This window comes from Oncorhynchus masou, chromosome 1 (genome assembly GCF_036934945.1).
Source record: "Oncorhynchus masou masou isolate Uvic2021 chromosome 1, UVic_Omas_1.1, whole genome shotgun sequence".
NCBI classification, from domain to species: Eukaryota; Metazoa; Chordata; class Actinopteri; order Salmoniformes; family Salmonidae; genus Oncorhynchus; species Oncorhynchus masou.
In genome coordinates, this window is record NC_088212.1 from 2,954,863 (window position 1) to 2,975,554 (window position 20,692).

General features: G+C 44.8%; 1 protein-coding gene across 2 annotated transcripts in view; it reads left to right on the forward strand.

The window, feature by feature from the left end:
• The window catches only part of pdzd2 (PDZ domain containing 2), a 197,690-nt gene that overhangs the window by 53,326 nt on the left and 123,672 nt on the right, over nucleotides 1-20,692 (forward strand). For both annotated transcript variants that reach the window (XM_064929142.1, XM_064929218.1), the window contains one exon: nucleotides 10,847-11,369. In XM_064929142.1, coding sequence (XP_064785214.1) covers nucleotides 10,847-11,369 — 523 coding nt within the window. The remainder of the gene's footprint in view (nucleotides 1-10,846; nucleotides 11,370-20,692) is intronic.

Consider the following 20,692-nt stretch of genomic DNA (forward strand, 5'->3'; position numbering starts at 1 on the left):
ACCTTTATTTAACCAGGTAGGCCAGTTGAGAACACCTTTATTTAACCAGGTAGGCCAGTTGAGAACACCTTTATTTAACCAGGTAGGTCAGTTGAGAACACCTTTATTTAACCAGGTAGGCCAGTTGAGAACACCTTTATTTAACCAGGTAGGCTAGTTGAGAACACCTTTATTTAACCAGGTAGGCCAGTTGAGAACACCTTTATTTAACCAGGTAGGCCAGTTGAGAACACCTTTATTTAATCAGGTAGGCCAGTTGAGAACACCTTTATTTAACCAGGTGGACCAGTTGAGAACACCTTTATTTAACCAGGTAGGCCAGTTGAGAACACCTTTATTTAACCAGGTAGGCCAGTTGAGAACACCTTTATTTAACCAGGTAGGCCAGTTGAGAACACCTTTATTTAACCAGGTAGGCCAGTTGAGAACACCTTTATTTAACCAGGTAGGCCAGTTGAGAACACCTTTATTTAACCAGGTAGGCCAGTTGAGAACACCTTTATTTAACCAGGTAGGTCAGTTGAGAACACCTTTATTTAACCAGGTAGGCCAGTTGAGAACACCTTTATTTAACCAGGTAGGCCAGTTGAGAACACCTTTATTTAACCAGGTAGGCCAGTTGAGAACACCTTTATTTAACCAGGTAGGCCAGTTGAGAACACCTTTATTTAACCAGGTAGGCTAGTTGAGAACACCTTTATTTAACCAGGTAGGCCAGTTGAGAACACCTTTATTTAACCAGGTAGGCCAGTTGAGAACACCTTTATTTAACCAGGTGGACCAGTTGAGAACACCTTTATTTAACCAGGTGGACCAGTTGAGAACACCTTTATTTAACCAGGTGGACCAGTTGAGAACACCTTTATTTAACCAGGTAGACCAGTTGAGAACACCTTTATTTAACCAGGTAGGCCAGTTGAGAACACCTTTATTTAACCAGGTAGGCCAGTTGAGAACACCTTTATTTAACCAGGTAGGCCAGTTGAGAACACCTTTATTTAACCAGGTAGGCCAGTTGAGAACACCTTTATTTAACCAGGTAGGTCAGTTGAGAACACCTTTATTTAACCAGGTAGGCCAGTTGAGAACACCTTTATTTAACCAGGTAGGCTAGTTGAGAACACCTTTATTTAACCAGGTAGGCCAGTTGAGAACACCTTTATTTAACCAGGTAGGCCAGTTGAGAACACCTTTATTTAATCAGGTAGGCCAGTTGAGAACACCTTTATTTAACCAGGTGGACCAGTTGAGAACACCTTTATTTAACCAGGTAGGCCAGTTGAGAACACCTTTATTTAACCAGGTAGGCCAGTTGAGAACACCTTTATTTAATCAGGTAGGCCAGTTGAGAACACCTTTATTTAACCAGGTGGACCAGTTGAGAACACCTTTATTTAACCAGGTAGGCCAGTTGAGAACACCTTTATTTAACCAGGTAGGCCAGTTGAGAACACCTTTATTTAACCAGGTAGGCCAGTTGAGAACACCTTTATTTAACCAGGTAGGCCAGTTGAGAACACCTTTATTTAACCAGGTAGGCCAGTTGAGAACACCTTTATTTAACCAGGTAGGTCAGTTGAGAACACCTTTATTTAACCAGGTAGGCCAGTTGAGAACACCTTTATTTAACCAGGTAGGCCAGTTGAGAACACCTTTATTTAACCAGGTAGGTCAGTTGAGAACACCTTTATTTAACCAGGTAGGCCAGTTGAGAACACCTTTATTTAACCAGGTAGGCTAGTTGAGAACACCTTTATTTAACCAGGTAGGCCAGTTGAGAACACCTTTATTTAACCAGGTAGGCCAGTTGAGAACACCTTTATTTAACCAGGTGGACCAGTTGAGAACACCTTTATTTAACCAGGTGGACCAGTTGAGAACACCTTTATTTAACCAGGTGGACCAGTTGAGAACACCTTTATTTAACCAGGTAGACCAGTTGAGAACACCTTTATTTAACCAGGTAGGCCAGTTGAGAACACCTTTATTTAACCAGGTAGGCCAGTTGAGAACACCTTTATTTAACCAGGTAGGCCAGTTGAGAACACCTTTATTTAACCAGGTAGGCCAGTTGAGAACACCTTTATTTAACCAGGTAGGTCAGTTGAGAACACCTTTATTTAACCAGGTAGGCCAGTTGAGAACACCTTTATTTAACCAGGTAGGCTAGTTGAGAACACCTTTATTTAACCAGGTAGGCCAGTTGAGAACACCTTTATTTAACCAGGTAGGCCAGTTGAGAACACCTTTATTTAATCAGGTAGGCCAGTTGAGAACACCTTTATTTAACCAGGTGGACCAGTTGAGAACACCTTTATTTAACCAGGTAGGCCAGTTGAGAACACCTTTATTTAACCAGGTAGGCCAGTTGAGAACACCTTTATTTAACCAGGTAGGCCAGTTGAGAACACCTTTATTTAACCAGGTAGGCCAGTTGAGAACACCTTTATTTAACCAGGTAGGCCAGTTGAGAACACCTTTATTTAACCAGGTAGGCCAGTTGAGAACACCTTTATTTAACCAGGTAGGTCAGTTGAGAACACCTTTATTTAACCAGGTAGGCCAGTTGAGAACACCTTTATTTAACCAGGTAGGCCAGTTGAGAACACCTTTATTTAACCAGGTAGGCCAGTTGAGAACACCTTTATTTAACCAGGTAGGCCAGTTGAGAACACCTTTATTTAACCAGGTAGGCTAGTTGAGAACACCTTTATTTAACCAGGTAGGCCAGTTGAGAACACCTTTATTTAACCAGGTAGGCCAGTTGAGAACACCTTTATTTAACCAGGTGGACCAGTTGAGAACACCTTTATTTAACCAGGTGGACCAGTTGAGAACACCTTTATTTAACCAGGTGGACCAGTTGAGAACACCTTTATTTAACCAGGTAGGCCAGTTGAGAACACCTTTATTTAACCAGGTAGGCCAGTTGAGAACACCTTTATTTAACCAGGTAGGCCAGTTGAGAACACCTTTATTTAACCAGGTAGGCCAGTTGAGAACACCTTTATTTAACCAGGTAGGCCAGTTGAGAACACCTTTATTTAACCAGGTAGGTCAGTTGAGAACACCTTTATTTAACTAGGTAGGCCAGTTGAGAACACCTTTATTTAACCAGGTAGGCTAGTTGAGAACACCTTTATTTAACCAGGTAGGCCAGTTGAGAACACCTTTATTTAACCAGGTAGGCCAGTTGAGAACACCTTTATTTAATCAGGTAGGCCAGTTGAGAACACCTTTATTTAACCAGGTGGACCAGTTGAGAACACCTTTATTTAACCAGGTAGGCCAGTTGAGAACACCTTTATTTAACCAGGTAGGCCAGTTGAGAACACCTTTATTTAACCAGGTAGGCCAGTTGAGAACACCTTTATTTAACCAGGTAGGCCAGTTGAGAACACCTTTATTTAACCAGGTAGGCCAGTTGAGAACACCTTTATTTAACCAGGTAGGTCAGTTGAGAACACCTTTATTTAACCAGGTAGGCCAGTTGAGAACACCTTTATTTAACCAGGTAGGCCAGTTGAGAACACCTTTATTTAACCAGGTAGGCCAGTTGAGAACACCTTTATTTAACCAGGTAGGCCAGTTGAGAACACCTTTATTTAACCAGGTAGGCTAGTTGAGAACACCTTTATTTAACCAGGTAGGCCAGTTGAGAACACCTTTATTTAACCAGGTAGGCCAGTTGAGAACACCTTTATTTAACCAGGTGGACCAGTTGAGAACACCTTTATTTAACCAGGTGGACCAGTTGAGAACACCTTTATTTAACCAGGTGGACCAGTTGAGAACACCTTTATTTAACCAGGTAGGCCAGTTGAGAACACCTTTATTTAACCAGGTAGGCCAGTTGAGAACACCTTTATTTAACCAGGTAGGCCAGTTGAGAACACCTTTATTTAACCAGGTAGGCCAGTTGAGAACACCTTTATTTAACCAGGTAGGCCAGTTGAGAACACCTTTATTTAACCAGGTAGGTCAGTTGAGAACACCTTTATTTAACCAGGTAGGCCAGTTGAGAACACCTTTATTTAACCAGGTAGGCTAGTTGAGAACACCTTTATTTAACCAGGTAGGCCAGTTGAGAACACCTTTATTTAACCAGGTAGGCCAGTTGAGAACACCTTTATTTAATCAGGTAGGCCAGTTGAGAACACCTTTATTTAACCAGGTGGACCAGTTGAGAACACCTTTATTTAACCAGGTAGGCCAGTTGAGAACACCTTTATTTAACCAGGTAGGCCAGTTGAGAACACCTTTATTTAACCAGGTAGGCCAGTTGAGAACACCTTTATTTAACCAGGTAGGCCAGTTGAGAACACCTTTATTTAACCAGGTAGGCCAGTTGAGAACACCTTTATTTAACCAGGTAGGCCAGTTGAGAACACCTTTATTTAACCAGGTAGGCCAGTTGAGAACACCTTTATTTAACCAGGTAGGCCAGTTGAGAACACCTTTATTTAACCAGGTAGGCCAGTTGAGAACACCTTTATTTAACCAGGTAGGTCAGTTGAGAACACCTTTATTTAACCAGGTAGGCCAGTTGAGAACACCTTTATTTAACCAGGTAGGATAGTTGAGAACACCTTTATTTAACCAGGTAGGCCAGTTGAGAACACCTTTATTTAACCAGGTAGGCCAGTTGAGAACACCTTTATTTAACCAGGTAGGCTAGTTGAGAACACCTTTATTTAACCAGGTAGACCAGTTGAGAACACCTTTATTTAACCAGGTAGGCCAGTTGAGAACACCTTTATTTAACCAGGTAGGCCAGTTGAGAACACCTTTATTTAACCAGGTAGGCCAGTTGAGAACACCTTTATTTAACCAGGTGGACCAGTTGAGAACACCTTTATTTAACCAGGTAGGCCAGTTGAGAACACCTTTATTTAACCAGGTAGGTCAGTTGAGAACACCTTTATTTAACCAGGTAGGCCAGTTGAGAACACCTTTATTTAACCAGGTAGGCCAGTTGAGAACACCTTTATTTAACCAGGTAGGTCAGTTGAGAACACCTTTATTTAACCAGGTGGACCAGTTGAGAACACCTTTATTTAGCCAGGTGGACCAGTTGAGAACACCTTTATTTAACCAGGTAGGATAGTTGAGAACACCTTTATTTAACCAGGTAGGCCAGTTGAGAACACCTTTATTTAACCAGGTAGGCCAGTTGAGAACACCTTTATTTAACCAGGTAGGCTAGTTGAGAACACCTTTATTTAACCAGGTAGGCCAGTTGAGAACACCTTTATTTAACCAGGTAGGCCAGTTGAGAACACCTTTATTTAACCAGGTAGGCCAGTTGAGAACACCTTTATTTAACCAGGTAGGCCAGTTGAGAACACCTTTATTTAACCAGGTAGGCCAGTTGAGAACACCTTTATTTAACCAGGTAGGCCAGTTGAGAACACCTTTATTTAACCAGGTAGGCCAGTTGAGAACACCTTTATTTAATCAGGTAGGCCAGTTGAGAACACCTTTATTTAACCAGGTAGGTCAGTTGAGAACACCTTTATTTAACCAGGTAGGCCAGTTGAGAACACCTTTATTTAACCAGGTAGGCCAGTTGAGAACACCTTTATTTAACCAGGTAGGTCAGTTGAGAACACCTTTATTTAACCAGGTGGACCAGTTGAGAACACCTTTATTTAACCAGGTAGGCCAGTTGAGAACACCTTTATTTAACCAGGTAGGCCAGTTGAGAACACCTTTATTTAACCAGGTAGGTCAGTTGAGAACACCTTTATTTAACCAGGTAGGCCAGTTGAGAACACCTTTATTTAACCAGGTAGGCCAGTTGAGAACACCTTTATTTAACCAGGTAGGTCAGTTGAGAACACCTTTATTTAACCAGGTAGGCCAGTTGAGAACACCTTTATTTAACCAGGTAGGCCAGTTGAGAACACCTTTATTTAATCAGGTAGGTCAGTTGAGAACACCTTTATTTAACCAGGTGGACCAGTTGAGAACACCTTTATTTAACCAGGTGGACCAGTTGAGAACACCTTTATTTAACCAGGTAGGCCAGTTGAGAACACCTTTATTTAACCAGGTAGGCTAGTTGAGAACACCTTTATTTAACCAGGTAGGCTAGTTGAGAACACCTTTATTTAACCAGGTAGGCTAGTTGAGAACAAGTTCTCATTTATAACTGCGACCTGGCCAAGATAAAGCAAAGCAGTGTGACACAGACAACAACACAGAGTTACACATGGAGTAAACAAACAAGCCAATAACACAATAAACAAGTCAATGACACAGAAAAAAAAAGAAAGCCTATATACAGTGTGTGAAAAATGCATGAGGAGGTAGACAATAAATAGACCATAGGAGCAATTAATTACAATTTGCATGGTGGTGGTAGTGTGATGGTTTGGGGTCAGCATGGTGGTGGTAGTGTGATGGTTTGGGGTCAGCATGGTGGTGGTAGTGTGATGGTTTGGGGTCCAGCATGGTGGTGGTAGTGTGATGGTCTGGGGTCAGCATGGTGGTGGTAGTGTGATGGTTTGGGGTCAGCATGGTGGTGGTTGTGTGATGGTTTGGGGTCAGCATGGTGGTGGTAGGGTGATGGTTTGGGGTCAGCATGGTGGTGGTTGTGTGATGGTTTGGGGTCAGCATGGTGGTGGTAGGGTGATGGTTTGGGGTCAGCATGGTGGTGGTAGTGTGATGGTTTGGGGTCAGCATGGTGGTGGTAGTGTGATGGTTTGGGGTCAGCATGTTGGTGGTAGTGTGATGGTTTGGGGTCAGCATGGTGGTGGTAGTGTGATGGTTTGGGGTCAGCATGGTGGTGGTAGTGTGATGGTTTGGGGTCAGCATGGTGGTGGTAGTGTGATGGTTTGGGGTCCAGCATGGTGGTGGTAGTGTGATGGTTTGGGATGCTTTGCTGCCTCAGGACCTGGACCACTTGCCTTAATAGAAGGAACCATGAATTCTGCTCTGTATCAGATAATTATACAGGAGAATGTCAGGCCAGCCATCTGTGAGCTGAATCTGAAGCCCAGCTGGGTCATGCAGCAAGACAATGATCCAAAACACACAAGCATTTCTACATCAGGATGGCTGAAAAGCAACTAATATAATGTTTTGGAACGGCCTCGTCAAAGTCCAGACCTAAACCCTGTTGAGATGTTGTGGCAGCACCTGAAATGGGTTGTTCAAACCCACAAATGTCGCTGTGGTTCTGGACAAAATTCCTCCGCAGTGATGTGAATGACTGATCAGCAATTAGGCCGTTGTTGTAAATAAGATTCTTAACGGACTTGCCTAGTTAAATAAAGGTAAAATAAATCATCATAATTTAACAGGAAGTATTTGATTGTGACCATTGCAGCCAAAGGTGACACAACCAGAATTACTTTTCCACTCTGGGGAATTGGGCGTTGCATAACAGTGTTTATTAAAGGAATGAAATGAAGGTCTTTTCTCAGGTACCATTTATCTAATATCAGGTTTTGGTTGAAGATCTGATAACATTCAGTATCAACAACATGCAAGAAATAGAGAACATCAGAAAGAGGACAAATACTTTTTCACAGCTCTGTGATGTATGAGTATAAATATAGTATAGTGTAGTATAGTACTTTTAATTTTGAACATTTTTCGAAGTTACTTATGTTACTTATGTTACGAATCCCTTTTGGCCCGACAGTCTAGGGGGGATGGTAATGAGACTCGTAACATAACTCATGCAAATTATTATTGTGACAAAGGAAAAGTGTGAACGAAATAAGCACGACAACTGAAATCTACCGTCAAACTCTAGGTTTATTTATAAACACACGGTAATGGGGGGAGCAGGAAAAGGGGCTGAGCTGGACCCAAGGAAAGAAACAATAAGTATTCAAAAACACCCCTAAGCTAGACTAGCCTACTTTAACAACAGCTAACTAACTAACCAAAAATACAGTGGGTGGTCCGCCCAGTTCTAACTAGTGTATTTAACAAAGTTCACCTACGGGTAGTGTATGCCCATGGGCGACTTGTCTTGGTTTCCCCCTTTTCCACCAGCAATCAAACACAAACACCATAACCAAAAACAATACTCACAGGTGATGACAAAGTGCTATGAGGTGCTTAAACAAAAGAGAGGTTACGACACACAGCGAGAGTGAAACACAGAGACCTACAGACATGGCATTTACAGAGGCTGAGCTGAGCTGCGCTCTAGAACAAACAAATGGGGTTTTTAAACCATGGGGAAGGAACTGTGATAGGTCAGGAAATTGGAGGAGGTGTGTCTTCTGATTGATGATTGGTTGTTGACTGATTGGGGAGTGATGATTTTCACCTGTGAGGGGAGAAGGAGAGAAAAGAAACACACACACAGGATACACACACACACACACACAGGATAACTGTATCCGTAACACTCCCACCCTTAAAAGAGCAACCCTAGGGGTTGCGACTACAGTATTTCAATTAATACTCCCAACAAAGCAACAACCTTGCAAAACATGCAGAAATCATTTTCACACACGAGACAAAGCATCTGCCAACACATTATCAGAACCCTTTTTGTGGCGGATCTCCAAATTATAATTTTGTACAATCAGCGCCCAACGCATAAGGCGCTGGTTCTGGTTGTACATTCGGTGGAGAAAAACTAAGGGGTTATGGTCAGTATATACAATCACGGGTAGGGCACTGGAACCAATATATACTTCAAAGTATTGCAGAGCCAACAACAAAGCAAGAGCTTCTTGTTCTATTGTCGCATAGTTTGTTTGACATTTATTAAATTTACGTGAAAAATAACAAACGGGATGATCCACTCCACTCTTGTCCTGCTGCAGTAGAACAGCACCAGCACCTCTGGCACTAGCATCTACCTCAAGTTTGAACGGTTGTTCAAAATCAGGAGCAGCAAGTACAGGTGTACTACATAAGAGTGCTTTCGCTGATTCAAAAGCTCTCTTACAATCAGGGGACCACTCAAATGATCTAGCCGGACTAAGCAAATCGGTCAATGGAGCAACTACCGCAGAGAAATTTTTACAGAAGCTACGGTAGTAGCCAACCATCCCTAAAAAGCGGCGTAGCTCTCGTCTGGTGGTAGGTGCAGGGAATCCCGTTTTTCGAAGTCATGTATTTTTAGTGTTGCTGATGAGACGCTGATCATGTGATGGGCTCGCAAATCAAATGCCCCACATTGCAGCTGCAGCTGATGTGTAGGATGTGCGTAAAAGAGTTGAATAGAAACGTAGACTTGAACTCAGAAAAACAGCAGCTGTTTGCTGTTCTTTGACAGATCATGTTTTTTATTTTTATTATTTATTTTTTTACCCCTTTTTCTCCCCAATTTAGTTGTATCAAATTGCTTTTAGTAGCTACTATCTCGTCTCATCGCTACAACTCCCGTACGGGCTCGGGAGAGACAAAGGTTGAAAGTCATGCGTCCTCCGATACACAACCCAACCAAGCCGCACTGCTTCTTAACACAGCGCGCATCCAATCCGGAAGCCAGCCGCACCAATGTGTCGGAGGAAACACTGTGCACCTGGCAACCTTGGTTAGCGTGCACTGCGCCCGGCCCGCCACAGGAGTCGCTGGTGTGCGCTGAGACAAGGATATCCCTACCGGCCAAACCCTCCCTAACCCAGACGACACTTGACCTCCCGGTCGCGGCCGGTTACGACAGAGCCTGGGCGCGAACCCAGAGTCCCTGGTGGCACAGCTGGCGCTGCAGTACAGCGCCCTCAACCACTGCGCCACCTGGGAGGCCCGATCATGTTTTTAAAAGTTATCAAATCACGTTGGCTGGTATCAAACTTTCCTGTGCTGGATGTCGTGGAAGCTCTGTCGGCACGGGGAGTGGAGCTGATTCAAAATGGGAACACTTTGCCTACCCAGTGCCCAGGGCTTCTGAATCAAGTGCACCTACCACCAACAGTAGAACACTAAATAAATGAGCACAAGCCTTATGCATTTATCATTGGCTTTTCTAAAGAAATGTTTGGTGATCGACGAGGAAGGCCTTGATCCACCGGTTGATGACCACTGGTTTATTGTGTTCCACTCAGACGATAATGACATACATAATGTCACTGAAATGGCTTGGAAAGATAGCTGGAAGGGTAACAGGACAATTTACACTGTTAATATGCTTCTCACTTATTCTGACATCTCCCCTCCTCCTCCTCTCCTCCTCCATCTCCTGTCCCTCTCCTCTCCTCCTCCTCTACATCTCCTCTCCTCCTCCTCTACATCTCCTCTCCTCCTCCTCTCCTCTCCATCTCCCCTCCTCTTCTTCTCCCTACATCTCCTCTCCATCTCCTCTCCTCCTCCTCTCCTTCTCCTCCTCTCCATCTCCTGTCCTCCTACTCTCTGTCTCCTGTCCTCCTCCTCTTTATCTCCTGTCCTCCTCCTCTCCATCTCCTCCTCTCCATCTCCCCTCCTCCTCCTCTCCTCCTCCTCTCCCATCTCCTCTCCTTCTCCCTACATCTCTCCTCCTCCTCTCCATCTCCTCTCCTCCTCCATCTCCTGTCCTCCTCCTCTACATCTCATGTCCTCCTCCTCTCCATCTCCTCTCCTTCTCCCTACATCTCTCCTCCTCCTCCTCCTCCTCTCCATCTCCTCTCCTCCTCCATCTCCTGTCCTCCTCCTCTTCATCTCCTGTCCTCCTCCTCTCCATCTCCTCCCCTCCTCCTCCTCTCCATCTCCTCTCCTTCTCCCTACATCTCTCATCCTCCTCTCCATCTCCTCTCCTCCTCCTCTCCTCCATCTCCTGTCCTCCTCCTCTCCTCTCCTCCTCCATCTCCTGTCCTCCTCCTCTCCTCCATCTCCTGTCCTCCTCCTCTCCTCTCCTCCTCCATCTCCTGTCCTCCACCTCTCCTCTTCTCTACAGTTACCTGGCTGACCAGTGCTGGAATGGCGGCTGCATCTACCTGATCATGCTCCGGAGGATCAAGCGCAAAGCCCCTCTCCCTCCATGCAATGGAAACAGCAAAGTCACCAACCGCAGTGGCTCCGCCCACTCCCTGGACGACCTGAGCGGCATCTCCTCCGAGCCTCCCAGTAGCCTGCTGACGCAGAACGGCGATGGCAAACGTTTGCGAAAGTTCGGCGTCATCTCCCGGTCGTCGTTAAATCGTGATAGTACGGACGGTAGCTGTGACGATGGCGGCAGAGAGACACTGGAGAATGGTTACCACAGCTACAGAGGATCTACGGTATCCATGGAGATGGAGGTCACGCCCCCTGAGGGGAGACCAGGAAGGAAGGATGAGGGGCCCATGACTGTCCTGCCCCCTCTAGCGATCCCCCGCAACCTGCTGAACAGTGGAGGGACCGCCACCCTGCCGAACCGCTCCCACAGGGGACTGTCAGAACACAAGACAGAGTCATTCAGCAGTGATACCTCCAGTCAGGTAAGACAGACAGTCTCTAAGCAGTGATACCTCCAGTCAGGTAAGACAGACAGTCTCTAAGCAGTGATACCTCCAGTCAGGTAAGACAGACAGTCTCTAAGCAGTGATACCTCCAGTCAGGTAAGACAGACAGTCTCTAAGCAGTGATACCTCCAGTCAGGTAAGACAGACAGTCTCTAAGCAGTGATACCTCCAGTCAGGTAAGACAGACAGTCTCTAAGCAGTGATACCTCCAGTCAGGTAAGACAGACAGTCTCTAAGCAGTGATACCTCCAGTCAGGTAAGACAGACAGTCTCTAAGCAGTGATACCTCCAGTCAGGTAAGACAGACAGTCTCTAAGCAGTGATACCTCCAGTCAGGTAAGACAGACAGTGTCTAAGCAGTGGTACCTCCAGTCAGGTAAGACATGCAGTCTCTAAGCAGTGATACCTCCAGTCAGGTAAGACATGCAGTCTCTAAGCAGTGATACCTCCAGTCAGGTAAGACAGACAGTCTCTAAGCAGTGATACCTCCAGTCAGGTAAGACATGCAGTCTCTAAGCAGTGATACCTCCAGTCAGGTAAGACAGACAGTCTCTAAGCAGTGATACCTCCAGTCAGGTAAGACATGCAGTCTCTAAGCAGTGATACCTCCAGTCAGGTAAGACAGACAGTCTCTAAGCAGTGATACCTCCAGTCAGGTAAGACAGACAGTCTCTAAGCAGTGATACCTCCAGTCAGGTAAGACATGCAGTCTCTAAGCAGTGATACCTCCAGTCAGGTAAGACATGCAGTCTCTAAGCAGTGATACCTCCAGTCAGGTAAGACAGACAGTCTCTAAGCAGTGATACCTCCAGTCAGGTAAGACAGACAGTCTCTAAGCAGTGATACCTCCAGTCAGGTAAGACAGACAGTCTCTAAGCAGTGATACCTCCAGTCAGGTAAGACAGACAGTCTCTAAGCAGTGATACCTCCAGTCAGGTAAGACAGACAGTCTCTAAGCAGTGATACCTCCAGTCAGGTAAGACAGACAGTCTCTAAGCAGTGATACCTCCAGTCAGGTAAGACAGACAGTCTCTAAGCAGTGATACCTCCAGTCAGGTAAGACAGACAGTCTCTAAGCAGTGATACCTCCAGTCAGGTAAGACAGACAGTCTCTAAGCAGTGATACCTCCAGTCAGGTAAGACAGACAGTCTCTAAGCAGTGGTACCTCCAGTCAGGTAAGACATGCAGTCTCTAAGCAGTGATACCTCCAGTCAGGTAAGACATGCAGTCTCTAAGCAGTGATACCTCCAGTCAGGTAAGACAGACAGTCTCTAAGCAGTGATACCTCCAGTCAGGTAAGACATGCAGTCTCTAAGCAGTGATACCTCCAGTCAGGTAAGACAGACAGTCTCTAAGCAGTGATACCTCCAGTCAGGTAAGACATGCAGTCTCTAAGCAGTGATACCTCCAGTCAGGTAAGACAGACAGTCTCTAAGCAGTGATACCTCCAGTCAGGTAAGACAGACAGTCTCTAAGCAGTGATACCTCCAGTCAGGTAAGACATGCAGTCTCTAAGCAGTGATACCTCCAGTCAGGTAAGACATGCAGTCTCTAAGCAGTGATACCTCCAGTCAGGTAAGACAGACAGTCTCTAAGCAGTGATACCTCCAGTCAGGTAAGACAGACAGTCTCTAAGCAGTGATACCTCCAGTCAGGTAAGACATGCAGTCTCTAAGCAGTGATACCTCCAGTCAGGTAAGATAGACAGTCTCTAAGCAGTGATACCTCCAGTCAGGTAAGACAGACAGTCTCTAAGCAGTGATACCTCCAGTCAGGTAAGACAGACAGTCTCTAAGCAGTGATACAACCAGTCAGGTAAGACAGACAGTCTCTAAGCAGTGATACCTCCAGTCAGGTAAGACAGACAGTCTCTAAGCAGTGATACCTCCAGTCAGGTAAGACAGACAGTCTCTAAGCAGTGATACCTCCAGTCAGGTAAGACAGACAGTCTCTAAGCAGTGATACCTCCAGTCAGGTAAGACAGACAGTCTCTAAGCAGTGATACCTCCAGTCAGGTAAGACAGACAGTCTCTAAGCAGTGATACCTCCAGTCAGGTAAGACATGCAGTCTCTAAGCAGTGATACCTCCAGTCAGGTAAGACAGACAGTCTCTAAGCAGTGATACCTCCAGTCAGGTAAGACAGACAGTCTCTAAGCAGTGATACCTCCAGTCAGGTAAGACATGCAGTCTCTAAGCAGTGATACCTCCAGTCAGGTAAGACAGACAGTCTCTAAGCAGTGATACCTCCAGTCAGGTAAGACAGACAGTCTCTAAGCAGTGATACCTCCAGTCAGGTAAGACAGACAGTCTCTAAGCAGTGATACCTCCAGTCAGGTAAGACAGACAGTCTCTAAGCAGTGATACCTCCAGTCAGGTAAGACGGACAGTCTCTAAGCAGTGATACCTCCAGTCAGGTAAGACAGACAGTCTCTAAGCAGTGATACCTCCAGTCAGGTAAGACAGACAGTCTCTAAGCAGTGATACCTCCAGTCAGGTAAGACAGACAGTCTCTAATCAGTGATACCTCCAGTCAGGTAAGACAGACAGTCATTCAGCAGTGATACCTCCAGTCAGGTAAGACAGACAGTCTCTAAGCAGTGATACCTCCAGTCAGGTAAGACAGACAGTCTCTAAGCAGTGATACCTCCAGTCAGGTAAGACAGACAGTCTCTAAGCAGTGATACCTCCAGTCAGGTAAGACATACAGTCTCTAAGCAGTGATACCTCCAGTCAGGTAAGACAGACAGTCTCTAAGCAGTGATACCTCCAGTCAGGTAAGACAGACAGTCATTCAGCAGTGATACCTCCAGTCGGGTAAGACAGACAGTCTCTAAGCAGTGATACCTCCAGTCAGGTAAGACAGACAGTCTCTAAGCAGTGATACCTCCAGTCAGGTAAGACAGACAGTCTCTAAGCAGTGATACCTCCAGTCAGGTAAGACAGACAGTCTCTAAGGAGTGATACCTCCAGTCAGGTAAGACAGACAGTCTCTAAGCAGTAATACCTCCAGTCAGGTAAGACAGACAGTCTCTAAGCAGTGATACCTCCAGTCAGGTAAGACAGAGCGCTCCGTGGGTTCAACACATTGGTCAAATGGAGCTGCTTGATTTAGTTAGGAACCGTTGGAATCGTAAAAGTTAACAACTCATAAGCTAAATTAAGTATTTTATTTATTTTACCAGGCAAGTTAGATAGGAACAAATTCTTATTTACAATGACAGCCTAGGAACAGTGGGTTAACTGCCTGTTCAGGGGCAGAACGACAGATTTGTACCTTGTCAGCTCGGGGATTCGAACTTGCAACCTTTCTGTTACCAGTCCAACGCTCTAACCACTAGGCTACCCTGCCGCCTCTACACTCTAACCACTAGGCTCCCTGCCGCCTCTACACTCTAACCACTAGGCTACCCTGCCGTCTCTACACTCTAACCACTAGGCTCCCTGCCGCCTCTACACTCTAACCACTAGGCTCCCTGCCGCCTCTACGCTCTAACCACTAGGCTACCCTGCCGTCTCTACACTCTAACCACTAGGCTCCCTGCCGCCTCTACACTCTAACCACTAGGCTACCCTGCCGCCTCTACACTCTAACCACTAGGCTACCCTGCCGCCTCTACACTCTAACCACTAGGCTACCCTGCCGCCCTTAGGGAAGTATTCAGACCCCTTGACTTTTTCCACATTATATTACGGTACAGCCTCATTCTAAAATGGATTAAATCATTTTTTCCCTGCATTATACACCGTAATGACAAAGTGAAAAATTACAAATGTTTTAAAAAAACAGCAACAACTGAAATATCACATTTTCATAAGTATTCAGACCCTTTACTCAGTACTTTATTGAAGCACCTTTGGCAGCGATTACAGCCTCGAGTCTTCTTGGGTATGACGCTACAAGCTTGGCACACCTGTATTTGGGGAGTTTCTCCCATTCTTCTCTGCAGATCCTCTCAAGCTCTGTCAGGTTGGATGGGGAGCGTCGCTGCACAGCTATTTTCAGGTCTCTCTAGAGATGTTCGATTGGATTCAAGTCCGGGCTCTGGCTGGGCCACTTAAGGACATTCAAAGACTTGTCATCCCGAAGCCACTCTTGTGTTGTCTTGCCTGTGTGCTTAGGGTCGTTGTCCTGTTGGCAGGTGAACCTTCGTCCCAGTCTGAGTTCCTGAGCGCTCTGGGTTTTCTTCAAGGATCTTTCTGTACTTTGCTCTGTTCATCTTTCCCTCGATCCTGACTAGTCTCCCAGTCCCTGCCACTGAAAAAAATCTCCACAGCATGATGCTACCACTACCATGCTTCACCGTGGGGATGGTGCCAGGTTTCCTCCAGACTTGACGCTTGGCATTCAGGCCAAAGAATTAAATCTTGGTTTCATTAGACCAGAGAATATTGTTTCTTATGGTCTGAGAGTCTTTAGGTGCCTTTTGGCAAACTCCAAGCAGGCTGTCATGTACCTTTGACTGAGGAGTGGCTTCAATGTGTCTCTACGATGAAGACCTGTTTGGTGGAGTGCTGCAGATTGGAGTACTTGTCGAAAGTTCTCCCATCTCCACTGAGGAACTCTGGAGCTCTGTCAGAGTGACCATCGGGTTCTTGTCACCTCCCTGACCAATACACTTCTCCCTTGATTGCTCAGCCTCGGCACAATCCTGTCTCAGAGCTCTATGGACAATTCCTTCGACCCCATGTCTTGGTTTTTGCTCTGACATGCACTGACAACTGTGGGACCTTGTATAGGCAGGTGCGTGCCTTTCCAAATAATGTCCAATCAATTGAATTTACCACAGGTGGACTCCAATCAAGTTGTAGAAACATCTCAAGAATTATCGAATGGAACCGTTCTGCCCCCGAACAGGCAGTTAACCCACTGTTCCTAGACCAGTTAACCCACTGTTCCTAGACCAGTTAACCCACTGTTCCTAGACCAGTTAACCCACTGTTCCTAGACCAGTTAACCCACTGTTCCTAGACCAGTTAACCCACTGTTCCTAGACCAGTTAACCCACTGTTCCTAGACCAGTTAACCCACTGTTCCTAGACCAGTTAACCCACTGTTCCTAGACCAGTTAACCCACTGTTCCTAGACCAGTTAACCCACTGTTCCTAGACCAGTTAACCCACTGTTCCTAGACCAGTTAACCCACTGTTCCTAGGCCAGTTAACCCACTGTTCCTAGGCCAGTTAACCCACTGTTCCTAGACCAGTTAACCCACTGTTCCTAGGCCAGTTAACCCACTGTTCCTAGACCAGTTAACCCACTGTTCCTAGACCAGTTTAACACACTGTACCTAGACCAGTTAACCCACTGTTCCTAGACCAGTTAACCCACTGTTCCTAGACCAGTTAACCCACTGTTCCTAGACCAGTTAACCCACTGTTCCTAGACCAGTTAACCCACTGTTCCTAGACCAGTTAACCCACTGTTCCTAGACCAGTTAACCCACTGTTCCTAGACCAGTTAACCCACTGTTCCTAGACCAGTTAACCCACTGTTCCTAGGCCAGTTAACCCACTGTTCCTAGACCAGTTAACCCACTGTTCCTAGACCAGTTAACCCACTGTTCCTAGACCAGTTAACCCACTGTTCCTAGGCCAGTTAACCCACTGTTCCTAGGCCAGTTAACCCACTGTTCCTAGACCAGTTAACCCACTGTTCCTAGGCCAGTTAACCCACTGTTCCTAGACCAGTTAACCCACTGTTCCTAGACCAGTTTAACACACTGTACCTAGACCAGTTAACCCACTGTTCCTAGACCAGTTAACCCACTGTTCCTAGACCAGTTAACCCACTGTTCCTAGACCAGTTAACCCACTGTTCCTAGACCAGTTAACCCACTGTTCCTAGGCCAGTTAACCCACTGTTCCTAGACCAGTTAACCCACTGTTCCTAGACCAGTTAACCCACTGATCCTAGACCAGTTAACCCACTCCACCAGTTAACCCACTGTTCCTAGACCAGTTAACCCACTGTTCCTAGACCAGTTAACCCACTGTTCCTAGACCAGTTAACCCACTGTTCCTAGGCCAGTTAACCCACTGTTCCTAGACCAGTTAACCCACTGTTCCTAGACCAGTTAACCCACTGTTCCTAGACCAGTTAACCCACTGTTCCTAGACCAGTTAACCCTCTGTTCCTAGACCAGTTAACCCACTGTTCCTAGGCCGTCATTGAAAATAAGAATTTGTTCTTAACTGACTTGCCTAGTAAAATAAAGGTAAAATAAAAAAAACACACAAAAAAAACCACACACACACTCTGTCACTCCAACATCACATGCACGCGCACACACACACACACACACACACACACACACACACACACACACACACACACACACACACACACACACACACACACACACACACACACACACACACACACACACACACACACACACTCACTCCGTCTGCTCACTCACACATAATATGCACATACATTCATACTGATATTCATACCACACTTCACATACACGCTGCTGTTTATCAAATACCCTTATATACATATCTTCAGTTGAAGTCGGATGTTTACATACACTTAGGTTGGCGTCATTAAAACTTGTTTTTCAACCACTCCACAATTTTTTGGTTAACAAACTATAGTTTTGGCAAGTCGATCTACTTTGTGCATGACACAAGTCATTTTTCCAACAATTGTTTACAGACCGATTATTTCACTTATAATTCACTGTATCACAATTCTTGTGGGTCAGAAGTTTACATACACTAAGTTGACTGTGCCTTTAAACAGCTTGGAAAATTCCAGAAAATGATGTCATGGCTTCAGAAGCTTCTGATAGGTTAATTGACATCATTTGATTCAATTGGAGGTGTACCTGTGGATGCATTTCAAGGCCTTCCTTCAAACTCTGTGCCTCTGCTTGACATCATGGGGAAATCAGAAATCAGCCAAGACCTCATAAAAAGATTTGAAGATCTCCACAAGTGTGGTTCATCCTTGGGAGCAATTTCCATCGGGTTAGGGTTGCCATTGGGTTAGGGTTGGGAGAGGAGAGGACTAACCAAAGGCCTGAAGGTGCCACGTTCATCTGTACAAACAATAGTATGCACGTATAAACACCATGGGACCACGCAGCTGTCATACCCCTCAGGAAGGAGACGCGTTCTGTCTCCTAGAGATGAACGTACTTTGGTGCGAAAACTGCAAATCAATCCCAGAACCACAGCAAAGGACCTTGTGAAGATGCTGGAGGAAACAGGTACAGAAGTAACTATATCCACCGTAAAACGAGTCCTATATCGACATAACCTGAAAGGCCGCTCAGCAAGGAAGAAGCCACTGCTCCAAAACCATCATAAAAATGCCAGACTACGGTTTGCAATTACACATGGGACAAAGATCGTACTTTTTTGGAGAAATGTCCTCTGGTCTGATGAAACAAAAATAGAACTGTTTGGCCATAATGACCATCGTTATGTTTGAAGGAAAAAGGGGGAGGCTTGCAAGCCGAAGAATACCATCCCAACCTTGAAGCACGGAGGTGGCAGCATCATGTTATGGAGGTGCTTTGCTGGTGCACTTCACAAAATAGATGGCATCATGAGGCAGGAAAAAAAGGTGGATATATTGAAGCAACATCTCAGTCAGGAAGTTAAAGCTTGGTTGCAAATGGGTCTTCCAAATGGACAACGACCCCAAGCATACTTCCAAAGTTGTGGCAAAATGGCTTAAGGACAACAGAGTCAAGGTATTGGAGTGGCCATCACAAAGCCCTGACCTCAATCCTATAGAACATTTGTGGGCAGAACTGAAAAAGCGTGTGCGAGCAAGGAGGCCTACAAACCTGACTCAGTTACACCAGCTCTGTCAGGAGGAATGGGCCAAAATTCACCCAACTTATTCTGGGAAGCTTGTGGAAGGCTACCTGAAACATTTGACCCAAGTTTAACAATTTAAAGGCAATGCTACCAAGTACTACACATTCTAAAAATAAAGTGGTGATCTTAACTGACCTAAAACAGCGAATGTTTACTCGGATTAAATGTCAGGAATTGTGACAAACTGAGTTTAAATGCAGTTGGCTAAGGTGTATGTAAACTTCTGACTTCAGCTGTACATCCATCACTCCATTATCTCTGCACGTTGTTAATTTGGTACTGGAACTTACCCTGTAAATAGTCACCTTCCCCCTACACATATCTACCTCCTATAGTATGGTATTAACTGACCCTGTATATAGTATGGTACTAACTGACCCTGTATATAGCGTGGTATTAACTGACCCTGTATATAGTATGGTACTAACTGACCCTGTATATAGTATGGTACTAACTGACCCTGTATATAGTATGGTATTAACTGACCCTGTATATAGTATGGTACTAACTGACCCTGTATATAGTATGGTACTAACTGACCCTGTATATAGTATGGTATTAACTGACCCTGTATATAGTGTGGTATTAACTGACCCTGTATATAGTATGGTACTAACTGACCCTGTATATAGTATGGTATTAACTGACCCTGTATATAACTACTGACCTTGTATATAGTATGGTACTAACTGACCCTGTATATAGTATGGTACTAACTGACCCTGTATATAGTATGGTACTAACTGACCCTGTATATAGTATGGTACTAACTGACCCTGTATATAGTATGGTACTAACTGACCCTGTATATAGTATGGTACTAACTGACCCTGTATATAGTATGGTATTAACTGACCCTGTATATAGTATGGTATTAACTGACCCTGTATATAACTACTGACCTTGTATATAGTATGGTACTAACTGACCCTGTATATAGTATGGTACTAACTGACCCTGTATATAGTATGGTACTAACTGACCCTGTATATAGTATGGTACTAACTGACCCTGTATATAGTATGGTACTAACTGACCCTGTATATAGTATGGTACTAACTGACCCTGTATATAGTATGGTACTAACTGACCCTGTATATAGTATGGTATTAACTGACCCTGTATATAATATGGTATTAACTGACCCTGTATGGTACTAACTGACCCTGTATATAGTATGGTACTAACTGACCCTGTATATAGTATGGTATTAACTGACCCTGTATATAGTATGGTACTAACTGACCCTGTATATAGTATGGTACTAACTGTATATAGTATGGTACTAACTATATAGTATGGTACTAACTGACCCTGTATATAGTATGGTATTAACTGACCCTGTATATAGTATGGTACTAACTGACCCTGTATATAGTATGGTATTAACTGACCCTGTATATAATATGGTATTAACTGACCCTGTATGGTACTAACTGACCCTGTATATAGTATGGTACT